General features: G+C 35.9%; 1 protein-coding gene across 1 annotated transcript in view; it reads right to left on the bottom strand.

The window, feature by feature from the left end:
• Positions 1-4,500: 4,500 nt before the first annotated feature.
• Positions 4,501-15,422, bottom strand: part of RASEF (RAS and EF-hand domain containing) — a 35,122-nt gene continuing 24,200 nt past the window's right edge. The window contains exons 11-17 of the mRNA XM_032206113.1: positions 14,941-15,078; positions 14,695-14,842; positions 13,681-13,762; positions 12,256-12,370; positions 11,240-11,359; positions 7,361-7,437; positions 4,501-4,628 (exon numbers count right to left, since the gene is read on the bottom strand). Coding sequence (XP_032062004.1) covers positions 4,520-4,628; positions 7,361-7,437; positions 11,240-11,359; positions 12,256-12,370; positions 13,681-13,762; positions 14,695-14,842; positions 14,941-15,078 — 789 coding nt within the window. The 3' untranslated portion in view covers positions 4,501-4,519. The remainder of the gene's footprint in view (positions 4,629-7,360; positions 7,438-11,239; positions 11,360-12,255; positions 12,371-13,680; positions 13,763-14,694; positions 14,843-14,940; positions 15,079-15,422) is intronic.

Consider the following 15,422-nt stretch of genomic DNA (forward strand, 5'->3'; position numbering starts at 1 on the left):
CTAATCATAAACGGTAAAAATTAAAGTTTCAGAAGTTTTCACAATTTAGAGCTTTATCAAAATTTGATACATGCCATTGGCAATGAGTTTCTTCCTCATACTAGTATGAAAATACATTGTTATTTTAAATACTTTATATTTATTGGGAAACTTCCACAGCTTGGGTTTATTGGTTACTCAGCCACACTAGTGACTAATTTCACATAAACTCAACTATCAATAGCTATAACTCAAAGGGCAGAAATTACAGGAAAAAGACTTCATTTTACAAACTATGTAATGCATTTGTACCTACATTCCACACATCTGGGACAAATTCTATTTAACCCTAAGGAGGGTTTTCTTACAAAACAAGGTATGTGGAAAAAAAAAATAAATAATAATAATGATAATGAATAATGATGCTACCAGTCCTGCAGACATCCATAAGGATTAGGATTACTATTACTGATAGTAATGCAATGGGAGAGAAATACTAGAATCTCTAGTGCTGTAAAAACTTTCTCCAGTCCATAAGTAGCCTGTACAGGGTCAGAGGGATAGCATCACATGCTATATCAAAGCTGGCACAGGCAGTGGGAAAAGGCATTTGAAATACAGATGAGTTATTGGATCTATTTTTTAATTATTTATTACAGTCAGAAACGTTTTGGTAGTAAGTTTCTTCCTAAAGTGTCTTGATGATATGAATAATTATCTCACTTCTATTTATGAATCAGGGATCTTTTACTGAAATTTGTTTCTCTAAAATATTACATAACATTGTTGAACAACAGTAGGTTGTGTAAAATAGAAAACATTCATACAAATTAACAGATTGCCTGCACTGGCACAGAAGCTGTTAGCTTAACTGGGTATCTGCATGCGTACACATCTACATGACGCTCCTTGAAGCAGTGGGCTATAGATATTTTCCTTGAAATACATTTTAGCAGGCATACAGATGTAAAACTGCAATTTATTTTTCCTAAAATAATAGAGGATTCTGTACTCTGTACAACAAAAATAGCTACATTGAAAAACATGTAATCCATGTTAGGCCACAACTGTATTTCTAAGAACAATTAACCAAATCTTCAGCATGTCTTATTAAGCCACTAATGTATGCTGAACAGGCACAAAATGGTTAGAAGAATAGTGATTTATCAGAACATTTTCAGGGTGTCTAAGAAAAATTATTGCCTCAGATACGTGCATTATGCCACAATTAGGGTCAAAAACAATACAGGACAAAATAATACTTCCATGTCAACTGAATAAAAATAATATATTTACAGATCACGAGGAGAAACATAAAAATGTCTTTCCTTTTTGAATAAATATATGTATTAAGGGAACACATCCACTAACTAAAAAAATAGCTTTGTATGATTTAATGAATAGCTCTTACACACTAAACAAAACCATAAAAACATTTAAAGTACAATAGTGCAACCATGTCAGAGCATAAAGCTGAGGTTTTTCACTTTACAATTCAGGTAGAAGGCAAGGTAACTTTTCAACGCAAAACAATGGAAAGCCTCAAATATTCATTATTTCCATTTACAAACACATGGTTTTGTTTCCATACTTAAATATTTTTTTTCAAATTTCTCTTGCTTTAACACAAATTCTACCTGGTGTTATGTGAATATTTAGACTTTGTGGAGCTGATTTCTAAAACCAATTCCAACAGAGCTATAGTTATATCCCCATTCAGTAGCACTTTTTCTAGTAATTCATACATTGATCATAAAACTAGTCCAAGGTAAAACTTTGTTAACAGTTTCCAACCCTGAATCTTACTTAAAAAAAAAAAAAAAAAACACTGTTGCTTTACTTGACACACATAAAAATTACATAGCTTAAAAAAAGTGATTTGGTTTGCATAGTTTAGTCAAATATCACTGGAGAGATTTTGCTCATTAAAATAAATGAAAAAAGGTACCCAAAATGCCCAGGGCCCAATCTGGCATAGGAAAAGAAAAAATAGGTCCCTGAATTCATGTCCTTCAGCCAGGCTTTTCTCTACAGGAATAGATATTCACATAGCACTCTGTAAGAAAAGCACCTCAGATGTGAAATGAATTACTGCACATGCACACACGTGGCAAACTAAGGATCTGGAAGCCACTTTTGAAAGGGGTACTCCACATTGTTACCATACTTATGAGGAGAAGATAGAGGGTAATCTAATAGACTACAGCTACTAAAATTAAATGATTTAATCACCTACTGAAAGGAGAGTTACAAAGGCCACAGCCAAACTGTTCTTGGTAGCAGCAGATGGTAAAAAACACAGCTAACCTAATCTACAACTGGCAATAGTCCATCTCTGCTTAAGTGCTTGGGAGGTTGGGAAAAAACACATCCTGAAATCTTTCTTGCAAACAAATTTATGTAATTTTCTGTACCCAAGCAAAATGTTTTGCTGATGCGGGCTTGTCAAGAAGGTTTACACAAATGTATTTCACCTTATTTATAGCAGGCCAAGACCACAGACTTGGTCAAACACTGTGATTCACCCAATAGACCATAGAACACCAAGCTCCGTCTCAGTTCTGCGAGTTAAATGAAGATAGTAACACTGAAGAAGCAGTATTTTGGAATGCCAGTAACAAGCTTACAATCATGACCTTTTCTTCTTGAGAAAATGCAAACTCCACCATGTTGTGAGCATAAGCTCACTTCAGAAATCATGCACAGATCATCTCCACCTCTCTTCTCTACTGCAGAACTACATGCAAGTACAACCCACATTGACTCTCCTTCCACCTTATTCCTTTGGACAGAAGTTTTAGACACAAAGATAACGAAAGATGCCCTCATCAGTTAGCTCAGCTAGGCATGGTTTTCTACTCAGAGAAAGTCCAAATAGCTTTCCCTCAGTATTTCAAAGAGGACATTAAACATGTCTTTTCTTTTATGGCTGAAGTACAATAAAGTGAAATAAAAATGTCTTATTTCTTCTGGCATTAGATTTCTTTGTCATGTTAAGAACAAGCTTTCATATAACTACCGATTAGCCGCTCTGGGTCAAGAGGCTCAAAAGGATACTTAAAAACACTGTTCCCACTCCTTTAAAACAGTATTTTTTTTTTAACAATGATGAACCTTCCTATTTCTAAGAACTCCACATTTTATACTACTGATAACATAGCTCAGGCTATACAGTGTTCAAATATAGCACTGATAAAACACAGTAGCAGCTGTTGGTCATATGGGTTTCCACTAAGTCCATAAAACTTTACTCAAGGTTGATTTATTGAGGCAGGTTTCAGCCTGGAGATATTTTCTATATATAAACAGAAAACATTGAAACAGTTCACTTGCTCTTAAGGGGTCCTAACCTACTCCCATCAAAATTACTGAAAGCTGAGAATTGTACCATGATTGTTGACAACAGAAATACCTTCAATTTCTACTACACTATATGACTGTTGGGAACTACTGTAAGCAGTAACAACTCAGCTTTTAAAGATCCTGACACCTCAAACTATCACCCACTGGTATCTCAGAATTTTCTTATATTCAGGCTACGGTATTCTCATTAAGACAAGAGGTTGCTATTCATTCCAGAGACTTTCAGTGAATAGCTCACACAGATGCTTGTACATGTGCAGCAATTCTTCCACCTGCATGCCTAAAACTTCAAAAATGTCTGAAGAATATCCAAAACAGACTCCTCTGTCCTATTACAAACCTCAATTAATGTCTAAATGGGAAACATTTGAAAACAAGCAAAAATTACAATCTCTATCTCTCTGTAACACTATTAATGATCTAGTCTAAACAGGCAGGTACTGGATTATTAATTAATCCCAGTAACCCTACATATCACAGGTATTATAGATCTACCTGGGATTTGGAACTGTAATGGCCTGTGCAAAGTCTGCTTCTCAGTTCTGAATCATACCTTAAGTCCCCAAATTATCTCGCCAACTTTTGTGAAAATTAAACCAGTACCCCATACACCCACTTCTGTCTTCTCCCAAGAGACCATTCTACTTCATGCCCTGAACTTGTAACTAGGAAACATCTTAATGGCTTGGGGTTTTCTTGGGAAGTGTTTCATGAAGGTGTAACTTGAGGCCTTCAAAAAACTAGGTACATGGGCACAAGAAAAAAAGATTAATTAAAGTTGCAATTTTTTTCTTTTGAAAGTGATATTACATTATCTTATCATATTCTGTATGTAAGAAATATTGAGCCCATAAAGAAACAAGCAGGTAAACAAGATAAAATATATTACAATATTTCATGCACTGACTGCTGCAGTATTGATTCAGAGCTCACTTCATTGAATTACAATACTTAAGAAAGGTGAAATCAGAGCCTACAGGACAAAGCAAATGTATAAAAATGAATTAGCAGAAAGCAGAGTCTGGACTTTTTCCATGATGTACAACTTCAATGTACAAAAAACCACGAATGTATAAATCCACAGTAAAAAGAATACATAATTGAAATCCTTCATTATTTTTTTTTTTTTAATAGGTATATACATGTATGTATCTGAGTTAAGTCAAGAGTTTATCACTTAAACGTTGCAACAGTTTTTTGTGAGTGCTGATTTTTTGACAGGCATCCCAGCCAGGCTGGTTATTGACCTCGTATCATCTTGATTATCACTTCGTTTTCTCACTTCACTGTGAAGGAAAAAAAAAAAACAAACACAATAAAAATACAGCCAGTGAATATATTTCTACACGCATTCATGTTCACTATTTTGTTTCAGCAGGCATCTCTTACACAGGTCACCATGACTTAGTTAACTCCCATTAAAACACTAATACAATTGTTAGTGTACAGAATCAACATGTCCCTTAAGTTTCGATTTGGGGGATTGAATCAATATTTCTATACAAATCACTGCTAATGTCAGAAATACAATTTCTGATATGTAAGAACACACAAGCATTCTTTTTTTCCCCTGCCCTTTTATTTTGCTCATTTTTCTTTCATTTTTTTTTTTACTTCAGTACATTACCATAGAAACAGACTATGTTCACAGCTGAAAGTATAAAACTAAATAACTGCAATTTCAGGTATGTATTTATCCTCAGAGGAAAAACATATATTTTTGGATGTTTTGTTATAAACAAAAACTTTAAAATTGTGTATGTAATAATGACTATTGATACTGTATTCTCACACAGCCACTGTCATAGGGCATCCTAGAATAGTCAAAAGCAAGTTCTAGAATTTCTTGCTAACATATGTGTGTATTACACATATACATATATAATTTAAATCCTCCTTGTACCAGTAGAATATGAAGTCCACTCAGAACACTATTATTCAATAAAACAGTGGCAGAAAGGAACCCTGCAAAGAAGTAATACTTCTTTGTCTGTATGGTATCTGCTCTAATGAAATGTTCATTTAGAAATTTACATTTCAAAATGAAATGCTTTTCTCAAAGAATAAGGGTTACAAACTGGAGAAACTGCAGCCAACCATTCCAGATCAAGGCTCTGGGTAGTATCTAAAGCATATAAGATTCAATGAACCTAATGAAGAAATATATATATATATATTTTTTTTTTTTGAGATTCTATAAATAAAGGCTCCAACTGCCAAAACATTTTTATCTTTGAAACAGTTAAACAAATTTATCATGGTTAAACATTAGAGATCATTTTCCAACTGTGATTAATGTTATGGAACTATGCTATGTATGTTCTCTGATTTATAATCCACTGCTGCATTCATGGCCAGGTTCCTGGAAATAAGTCATTTAACAAATCAGCTGCTGACAATAACAGACAAATAAATGCCTGTGTTCTTGCTGCAACTGTGATGGACTCATTTTCCTGGAAATACAAGTGCTCTTGAAAGTCCAGTGTGAAGAAGCAATGATGCTCTCCAGGAAGCCAGTATTTTGTATTTAAGCCCCATTAATTAATAGTGTTATTAATTAATAACACTATTTAATAACACTATAACTGAATTAAAAAATATATACCAAATGACAAAAAGTTTGATTATTGAATTGAACTGCTAAAAAAAAAATAATAAATATTAATTTGGTCTGTAATTCTGACCTTGAGTTCCCCATATTAAGCTGAAAAATCCGAGCCTGAGGATCTCTTATATACTACCAGCCCTTCAAAATAATACTGTAACACAGGCCAGCTTGGAAAGGTAGCAAAAGTGTAACATTTGGCTCACTCTTTATCACAGAAATAGCACATTGCTAAATAGATATAAAGCACAGTTTCTGTCTTTTAAATAATTTAGAGACATCAAGGAAAATATGTGGGATTAGAATGGTCAGTAATAAAGCTGAATATATATTAACATATATGGAAGAATTAAGTATTAATTATATGCATAATTATATGCAAGTTGAATTAATTTATGCATATGAAAGAATTAAGAAAGTAAATCCACATACCACTAAAAATATGATTCATTCACCAACCAGGTTTTAAAATTGTGGGGTCCATAACTAAGCTCTAATTTAAATATTAATAATTAAGACAGCCATGTAACATTTGCAGCAAAATTGTTACTTGATTAAACTGAGAATAAAACCCACCTTACATTATTGATAGATTTAATGTGGTATTCCTTTTATAATATCATTGGTTGGATTTTACATTGGCACAATTTTAAATCTGTACATGTGTACAGACGTATATACTTTGTATGTACATTCATATATAAAACATATTCAAATATGCATATTCAGCCCAGAAAGTCAGCCACATCCTGGGCTGCAACAAAAGAAGCATGGCCAGCAGGGCGAGTGAGGTGATTGTCCCCCTCTGCTCTGCTCTTGTGAGACCCCACCTGGAGCACTTCAGCTCTGCATTCAGCTCTGGGGCCCCTGCACAAGAAGGACATGGACCTGTTAGAGGTCCATGTCCAACTCCAGAGGAGGGCCATTGGAGATTAACAAAGATTAAAGGGGCTGGAGCACTTCTACAAAGACAGGCTGAGGTAGTTGTGGTCGTTCAGCCTGAAGAAGAAAAGACTCTGGGGACATCTCATTGCAGCCTTTCAGTACCTGAAGGGGGCCTACAGGGAAGCGGGAGAGGGGACTCTTTGTCAGGGAATGGAGTGATAGGACAAGGGGTAATGGCTTTAAAATAAAAGAGGGTAGATTTAGATTAGAGATTAGTAGAACATTCTTTACAGAACAGAGGGTGGTGAGGCAGTGGCACAGGCTGCCCAGAGAAGCTGTGGATGCCCCATCCCTGGAGGTGTTCAAGGTCAGGCTCTATGGGGCTTTGGGCAACCTGATCTTGTGGGAGGTGTCCCTGCCTATGGCAGGGGGTTGGAACTGCGTGATCTGTAAGGTCCCTGTAAACTCAAACCATTCTATGTTTCTATGATTATATGTTTATTTCAAATTAGAAATACATCTACTTACCGAGCAAGATGAAGAACTGCTTCTACAATATTAGATCCATCTTTAGCACTTGTTTCACAGAATAGTGCATTATAAGTCTGTGAGTGAAAAATAAAATGTTAAGCCAACTCAACCAAAATGGTTCTCATCTGTATATCTATATTCAATTAAAAATAATTCCTTAGTAACTCAATGAATTGGGACACATATATTTAAATCAACAGGATTTCACTTCAGTACTCCAAAAAAAAAACAATTGCCTTTTAATTGTAACTTTTTATATTTGGTATATAACGAATTCACAAATTAAGTTAAAAATACATTGTAAGCTCAATGTCTGAACTCAATCATCTTGTCCACAAAACTGCAAAATAGGAAAACTTGCTAGGTCAGGTTACTGAAACAGTCTGTTAGCTACTAAACTATATAACCTACAGCATCTGGTATTTTAGTTTAACCTACAAATTAACCAGAAATATCATTCCATAAGTAACAGACATGCTACCTGCCCATGTACAAATCAATCAATTGCACAATTATACAGCAACCCAAGACACTACAGACTCTACTTTTTTTTTCTTTTTTTTTCTGCAAAACATGGGATATGCTCATCCTTTATCGAACATATAAAAATATGCACAAAACTTGTCCATGCTATTTCCAGTGTTCCATTTTTCTATCTGTAGACATGGTAGGAATGCAAAACAGTCCCTCAAAAGTGAAAATATTCCATTTGAAAGTTGAACAAATGCAATAAAAAAAAGGTTTTTAGTATGTTAACAGCAAAAGGAGAACAAGAGACAACCTTAGTCTGTTACTTGATGAGGTGGAAACCTAACAATTGGGATATATATAAAGCATAAAAAATTAGTGCCTTCTTCGTCTGTCTTCAACACCAGTGATGAGTGGTGGAATCCCTGGAGCCCTGAGCTGTAGGACCATGACTGGGGGAATGACAAACTCCCAGCCAATCTGAACTTGTGTATGTTTGCTACTCCTGCTGGATACATATATCCATATATGGATACATATATCTGTTTATCACAGCCTGGCTCAGTTTGGAAGGAGCCTTTGAAGATCATCTCGCCCAAGTGGGGCCCTGTAGAATTCATCTTAGGATACTCAAAGAGCTCATTTATGTCATCACAAGACCTCTCACAATTATCTTTTAACTGTCTTGGGAATCCAGAGAGGTACCAGTCACCTGAAAGCTGGCAAATGTCCCGGTTTTCAAGAAGTACAAGAAAGAAGATCCTGGTAACAGGCCTAATTGTCAGTCTCACTTCAGTGCATGGTAAAATTATGGAGAAGACTATTCTGCAAGTTAGTGACAAACACTTGAAAGACATTGCAGGCATTGGTCATAGTCAACACAGGTTCACAAGAGGAAAATCCTGTTAAATGAACTTTCCTTTTATGACAAGGTTACCCACCTAACTGACCAAGGAAGCCAGTATAGGTAAACTTTTTGGATTTCAGCAAAGCTTTTCATAGTGATTCTCAGTCTATCTCTAACAGTTGGACAAAATGTCCAGCATATGCCTAGATAAATACATAATGAAATGGCTGATGAGTTGGGCTCAAAGGATTATAGTAAGTGTGCTTACATCAGGCTGGAGGCCAGGGGGGTTCCCCAGGGTTCCCTTTTGAAGTGAGTCCTCTTCTATGTTTTTATAAATGATCTGGGCATGGGATTCAAATGCATATAACATTAATTCACGGATGACACTAAATTAGGAGGAACTGTTGAATCCCTCAAGGGCAGAGAGGCCTTGCAGAAAGATCTCTAACATCTTTATCAATTACCTGGACAAGGACATTGAGTGCACCCTCAGTAAGTTTGCAGATGACACCACATTGGACAGGAGTGTTGATCTGTTTGAGGGTAGAAAGGTTCTACAGAGGGTTCTGTATAGGCTGGATCGATGAGATGAGGACAGCAGCATAAGCTTCAACAAGACTAAGTGCCAGATCCTGAACTTGGTGCACAACAGCTCCATGTAACACTACAGGCTGGGGGAAGAGTGGCTGAAAAGATTTTCATCAAAAAGTGACCTTGGGGTATTAGTCAATTATCAGCTGAATATGAGCTAGCAGTGTGCTCAGGTGGCCAAGAAGGTTTATGTCAAAAATAGTGTGGCAAGCAGGACTAGGGAAGTGATTGTCTCCCTGTATTTGGCTCTAGTGAGGTCACATCTCAAGAACTGGGTTCTTTGTTGGTCCCATTGTACAAGAAGGACTTCAAGGTGCTGAAGCACATCCAAAGAAGGGCAATGAAGCTGGTGAAGCATATAGAGAACAAGTCGTATGAGGAGAGACTGAGGGAACTTGGGTTATTTAGCATAGAGAAAAATGGCTTAGTGGAGAGTTCATCACTCTCTACAGCTACCTCAAAGGAGGCTGTAGCGGGGTGGTGGTCGATCTTTTCTTTCAAGCAACAAGCAATAGCACAAGATGAAATGGCCTTGAGTTGCACCAAGGGTGGTTTAGTTTGGATATTACAAAACATTTATTCACTGAAGGGGCTGTGAAGCATTAGAACAGGCTGCCCAGGGAAGTAGTTGAGTCACTCTCCCTAGAGATATTTAAAAGGCTTGTAGATGTGGTGCTTAGGGACATGGATTAGGGACTTGGCAGTGCTAGGTTAACAATTGGACTTGATGACCTTAGAGATCTTTTCAAACCTAAATGATTCTATGATTCTATCTTGACAGACTAGAGGGTTGGAAAATCACCAACTGTATAAAATCTAACAAAGGCATCGTCAGATTCTGCACCTGATATAGAATCATACAATCACAGATATGGGGCAATCTTGGATATTTATATGGACTGAGGGTAAAGCACAGAAAGAGATATGGGGGTTCTGGTCGACATCAAGTTGAATATGAGTCAACAGTGTACCCTGACAGTCAAAAGGGCCAAACATATCCTGGGGTGCCTCAAGCATAGCCTTGCTAGCCAGTCAAGGGAAAGCATTGTCCTGCTCTACTCTGCAGCTCAATTACTATGTGCAGTTTTGGGCACCACAATTTAAGAAGGACATAAAACTATCAGACAGGATCCAAGCAAGGACTGCAAAGATGATGAAGGGTATAGAGGGAAAGATGTACATATATGAGGAGCAGCTGAAGTCACTTGGTTTGTTTAGCCTAGAGAAGAGGCTGAGGGGTGGCCTCATGGCGGCCTGCAGCTTCATCAAAAGGATTGGGGGGCAGGCACTGATCTTTTCTCTCTGACAACCAGTGACAGGACCCAAGGGAATGGAATGAAACTGCATCACGGGAGGTTCAGGTTGGACATCAGGAAAAGGTTTTTCACCAAGAGGGTGGTTAGGCACTGAGACAGGCTCCCTAAGGAAGCAGTCATGGCACTGAGCCTGATGTAGTTCAAGAAGCATTTGGATGACATTCAGACATATGCTCTGATTCTTGGTGGTCCTGTGTGGAGCCAAGAGTTGAATTCAATGATCCTTGTGGGCTCCTTCCAGCTCAGGATATTCTACAATTCTGAGCCAGGCTAAGATTCTCAACTGCTCACTAGTGTGCTTCATTTCATTGGCAAAATTGCATTGGCAACTTCTCTCTGGAAGCAGAAAAGCTCAGTATCCTAGTATCCGCTAGTATCCTAGCATCTATCTTAGTACTCTAGTATCCACTCACTTCTGACTATAAAGACCGAGAATATCCCAGCATATAATGAAGTTCATCTCAGTGCAAACTTAGCCCAGCAAACACTATCAAAATAGGACAGCTTTCATTAAAATTATCCATGAATCCTAATGACTAGATTTGAATAAATGACCAGAAAATTACTTTTGTTTACAAGATTTTCACAGAGTTTTTGGATTATTAAGTTATTAAAACCATTTTATACTTAAAAGGTAGACATAGATCTTACCATAGCCAGCTTTTCTCCATAGTTTATAGGCACACATTTTTGCCCTTGTTCTGTAACTGCTTGACGGAGATCTGCTTTGTTTCCTACCATCATAATTGGAATATTCTCATGAGTTGCATCCTGTAAAAATGATTTTACTTCTTTATTGCTAGAACACTGAGAATGCAAACAGGTAACTAGCATCATTGTATCATACTCCCTTCTTTCCCCACAAAAATTCTTGTGCAATTTCACAAAAAAAAACAACAAAATGTCTAAGTCATGCTGAGAACTTTTTGTGACAATCTATACTTGAAGCAGTCAGTTTAAGTATCAGCCTGCAAAGATGTGCATCTATAAGCCCTGTTACACAGCACGGAGTTTCATGTGTTAAATTAGAGTAATGGAAACAGTTATTATATCTAAAAGCCTTATGACAAAAATACTATGGGAAGAGTGATCAACCGTTACACAATGATAAAAAAATATAATTTGCTTTAAGAAGACAAATTAAATATTTTGCTGACACTTTCTCTCCAATTAACCAAGTCTCTTACAACAGCAAAATCTTTTTCATCAAATACAAATTTGTATTAAAATAAACAAGAAGTACAGAAACAGAAAGAAATACTAAAAAAATCCACTTGGACTATAGCTAATTTGGAGTATTTAATATGCTGTTTTAAAATGCAGAGGTTCCACGGAATACCTCAGGCACAATCTGGTATGGGCTCTTGTGTCCATTTCAAAAGAAAGTGAATGGGAAGAGTGTGATTACATGATACTCTTTAATTTTAATGATGTATCAGTTTTAACACTGATTATGTCAGAATACACTTTAATACCCTTAGAATTTCAGTTTCCCTTGAACTTTTACAAGAGATTGCAGTTTGGCTAATTCCATCCTTACTGAAGTTTCATAAATCAAGCCAAGTCAATCTAAATGGACTCTGGAATTCTAAAGTAAAAAAATAAGCTTTCAAATGAGAATAAATGCAATAAAACATAGTCTGTAAGTTGCATATTAAGGTCCTTACCTCAATCATATCCACCCACTCTCGCACATTAAGAAAGCTTTTTTCACATGTTACATCATATAACAGTAAGACACCATCTGCTCTTCTGAAGTATGATTTAGCAATACTTCGGAATCTTTTTTTTTTTTTAAAAAAAAAGAAAGTAAGAAAGAAAAAACTTCTGTAAGGTCACATTTTCAAAAAAAAAAAAATTAAGATTTAACGACACAGCATTACAGTATTACACTACTGAGTATGGAGATTCTCTCCACATTATAAAATGTGTTTTCTCTAGCTTTTTTCATAACTAGTTCTGGAAAACTACTTATGCAGCTCTACATGAACTTAAAAATCCATAGGATTCTATCCTAATCTTATAAAGAATCTTTTGTATGAAAACCATGTATAGTGTATCTATTACAAATATCTCACTGTATTTTTTATTATCTGGCATGACTTTTTTGCTTACATATAAGTTCATAACTTGACTGGGTTACTCTGATATGTTTGAAAAAATATGAAGCCAATAAGCTTATAGCAGGAATGAATCCATCAGTTTAGTCATCTACAGACATCATAACACAGTCTACTTAACAGCCATACTGCAAACAGATATTTATACATATATTAAAATATTCTTCACAAACTTATTACATGGGAGGAGAATGACTTGGCTTCTGACTACCTATGTGACATAAACACTCTTTTAGCAAAAGTAAACACATACAGCTCAATACACATCTTTGCCAGGGAACAGATAAAACTGACTTCTAAGGTGTTAGATTAAACCCATAATGAGCTATAAGATGCCAATGAAGTAATGACTCTGTAAGAAAGGATTCTGTCAAATTCTGTCACAGAAATCTGAAGAACATTGCTTGCACACTCAGTACTTTGTACAATTCTGCCACATGTTTTTTGAAATCTTTGGAGAGAAGAGAGATTTTTCATACACTAACTACAATGCAAATCGGGGTCAGGAATTTCAAGGAAAGTGTAAGTAAAGAATATCTCAAGAATAAACTTGTTCAGAAATACAGATCTGTAATGACAAAGACAAAAGAGTAAAAATGGAAGAAACAATGTATATCTATTCCATCTTTTTGTATTGCAAGAGAGGGACATATGGATGTAATTAATTAATACTGTGTTGAACCTCAGCTAGCTCTCTCTGCAGAGAGAAAAGGCTATCTTGGGCATCACCAAAGCTAACAAATAAACATTCCACCTGTCGCAGTCTCAGCAGTGCAACATCACATCTGTCTACAGACATCTACATATGGTCATAATGACTTATTCACTATTGATCCATGTAATATTTATTTGTGTTTTTTTTTTTTTTTTTTCCTAGATGAAAAAGGTACTATGTAATTTAGGTAAAAAAAAAAAGCAAAAAAAAAAAAAAAGCATTGAAATTACTTAAGTTGCGTGTTAAGTTTCACTAACCTCTCCTGCCCAGCCGTGTCCCACAGCTGTAGCACTGTAGGTTCTCCATCAACAATTAGTCTTTTCATTTGAAAATCCACCCCTGAAAAGAATTATACATGTAGTCTAATCAAAAACCTTTAAAAACCCACAAAAAATGGGATGTTAACTGTTATATTATGTGGCACATATTTCAAACTATATCTCTTGTAACAGATTATCTGTTTTCAATTATTCACATCATCCTGAGCTGCAAAAAATCCCATGAATATGGCAATGCATATTTCATTTGTATTTAGAAAAAACATTTAAAGGCATATTTTTCCCACACATTTTCCCAGGTGCACTGATTCAAATCTTGCATTATGATCAACAAACAGGAAGATCCCTCTACACTCCATTTTGCAAAATACTTTTATAGATTTCTTACTTTTTTTTATAATACAGACTTTGTTTCAAATCCCCCATAAAAGAAAAAATTCAAATTAGACAAAAATTCTCAGACAGAGACAACGAAACAAATAGATAACTGTGGTTTGATTGGAAGGCAAACATTCAGTCTTTGGAGACAAGTTTCTTATCTGACATCTATAATAATACACACAACAAGCCAGTCAGAAATCTCTCCAGCTTCAATGACACTTTGAGAAATGGAGATAAAGAATAGTACTAAAGAAATAAAAGGAGTATGAAAGATTAAGGAAAGATGAAAGAGTGGAGGAAACCAGACAGCCATGAAAAAAGTGAAAAAGACTGTAAATGCGTTCTAAGTTCATTACTCTGAAACTGCCTTTTTTGGTACTTTCTGTTGCTCAGGAACAGGCTTTGTGCTTTACAAAGAGGAAGTAGATCAGAGCACTGCCCTATTATCCACTCAGTTATACCAGTTATACTACTAAGCTTTAGTGCTCAACTAAATCTCACAGCCTAAGAAAGTGCAAGTGGGTGTTCAGGAAACCCTAGCAATCTTTTCACCCACTACTTTTACATAACAGCAGTGATATTCATTTTAGAATTTTAAGTGAACAACTGTACCTAGGGTTGCACTGGTATTGCCTCTAAATTCATTCTTGCAAAGTCTCATAAGGAAACTGGATTTTCCCACTGCTGCATCTCCAGCAAGAACAATCTTGTAAGCCTTCTCTGAACTCGGGTATTTTGGAGTACATTCAGTTGCACATGACTGAAAATACAAAGGATCCACTTGATTCAAATATAAAAATATTTAAAATACAGTTTTCTATATCAAACACTTTTTTTTCCCCCTACAGAGCTGGTTACCTGAGGAGTCAGAGCAGATATGTGTTTCCTTGTTGAAGCAACTGAGCTGCTTCGACTTACTGGTCTTGAGGGCTTCCAATCTAATATTGCACTGCCATTATCAGGAGTGTATGTTTCTTCATCCCTGATCTCTGGAACCTGAAAGTATAAGCCTATGTGTCACTTTCAGTGCACAAAGTATGCTCTTTTTTGGAATGACACTGCTAAGACTGATTGAAATCTTTTTGTTTGTTTGTTTGTTTTAAATAAAGGATCAAACAAAACTTTGTAATTCTAGCTGAAATTCTGTTCTTATTTTGATTGTATTTCTCAGAATTTAAGCAGCTGTGTTAAGTCATACACTCTCCTAGGAGGATAAATAATGCTAACAGCCACTTCTATGGCAGGTTCAATAAAGAAAACTCTATTCGAGTACATTTCAGTATTCTCTGATGTGTTAATTTTTCCATCTTGAGAACACTAGCAAATTCTGAAGAAATCTT

Source organism: Aythya fuligula, chromosome Z (genome assembly GCF_009819795.1).
Source record: "Aythya fuligula isolate bAytFul2 chromosome Z, bAytFul2.pri, whole genome shotgun sequence".
NCBI lineage: Eukaryota > Metazoa > Chordata > Aves > Anseriformes > Anatidae > Aythya > Aythya fuligula.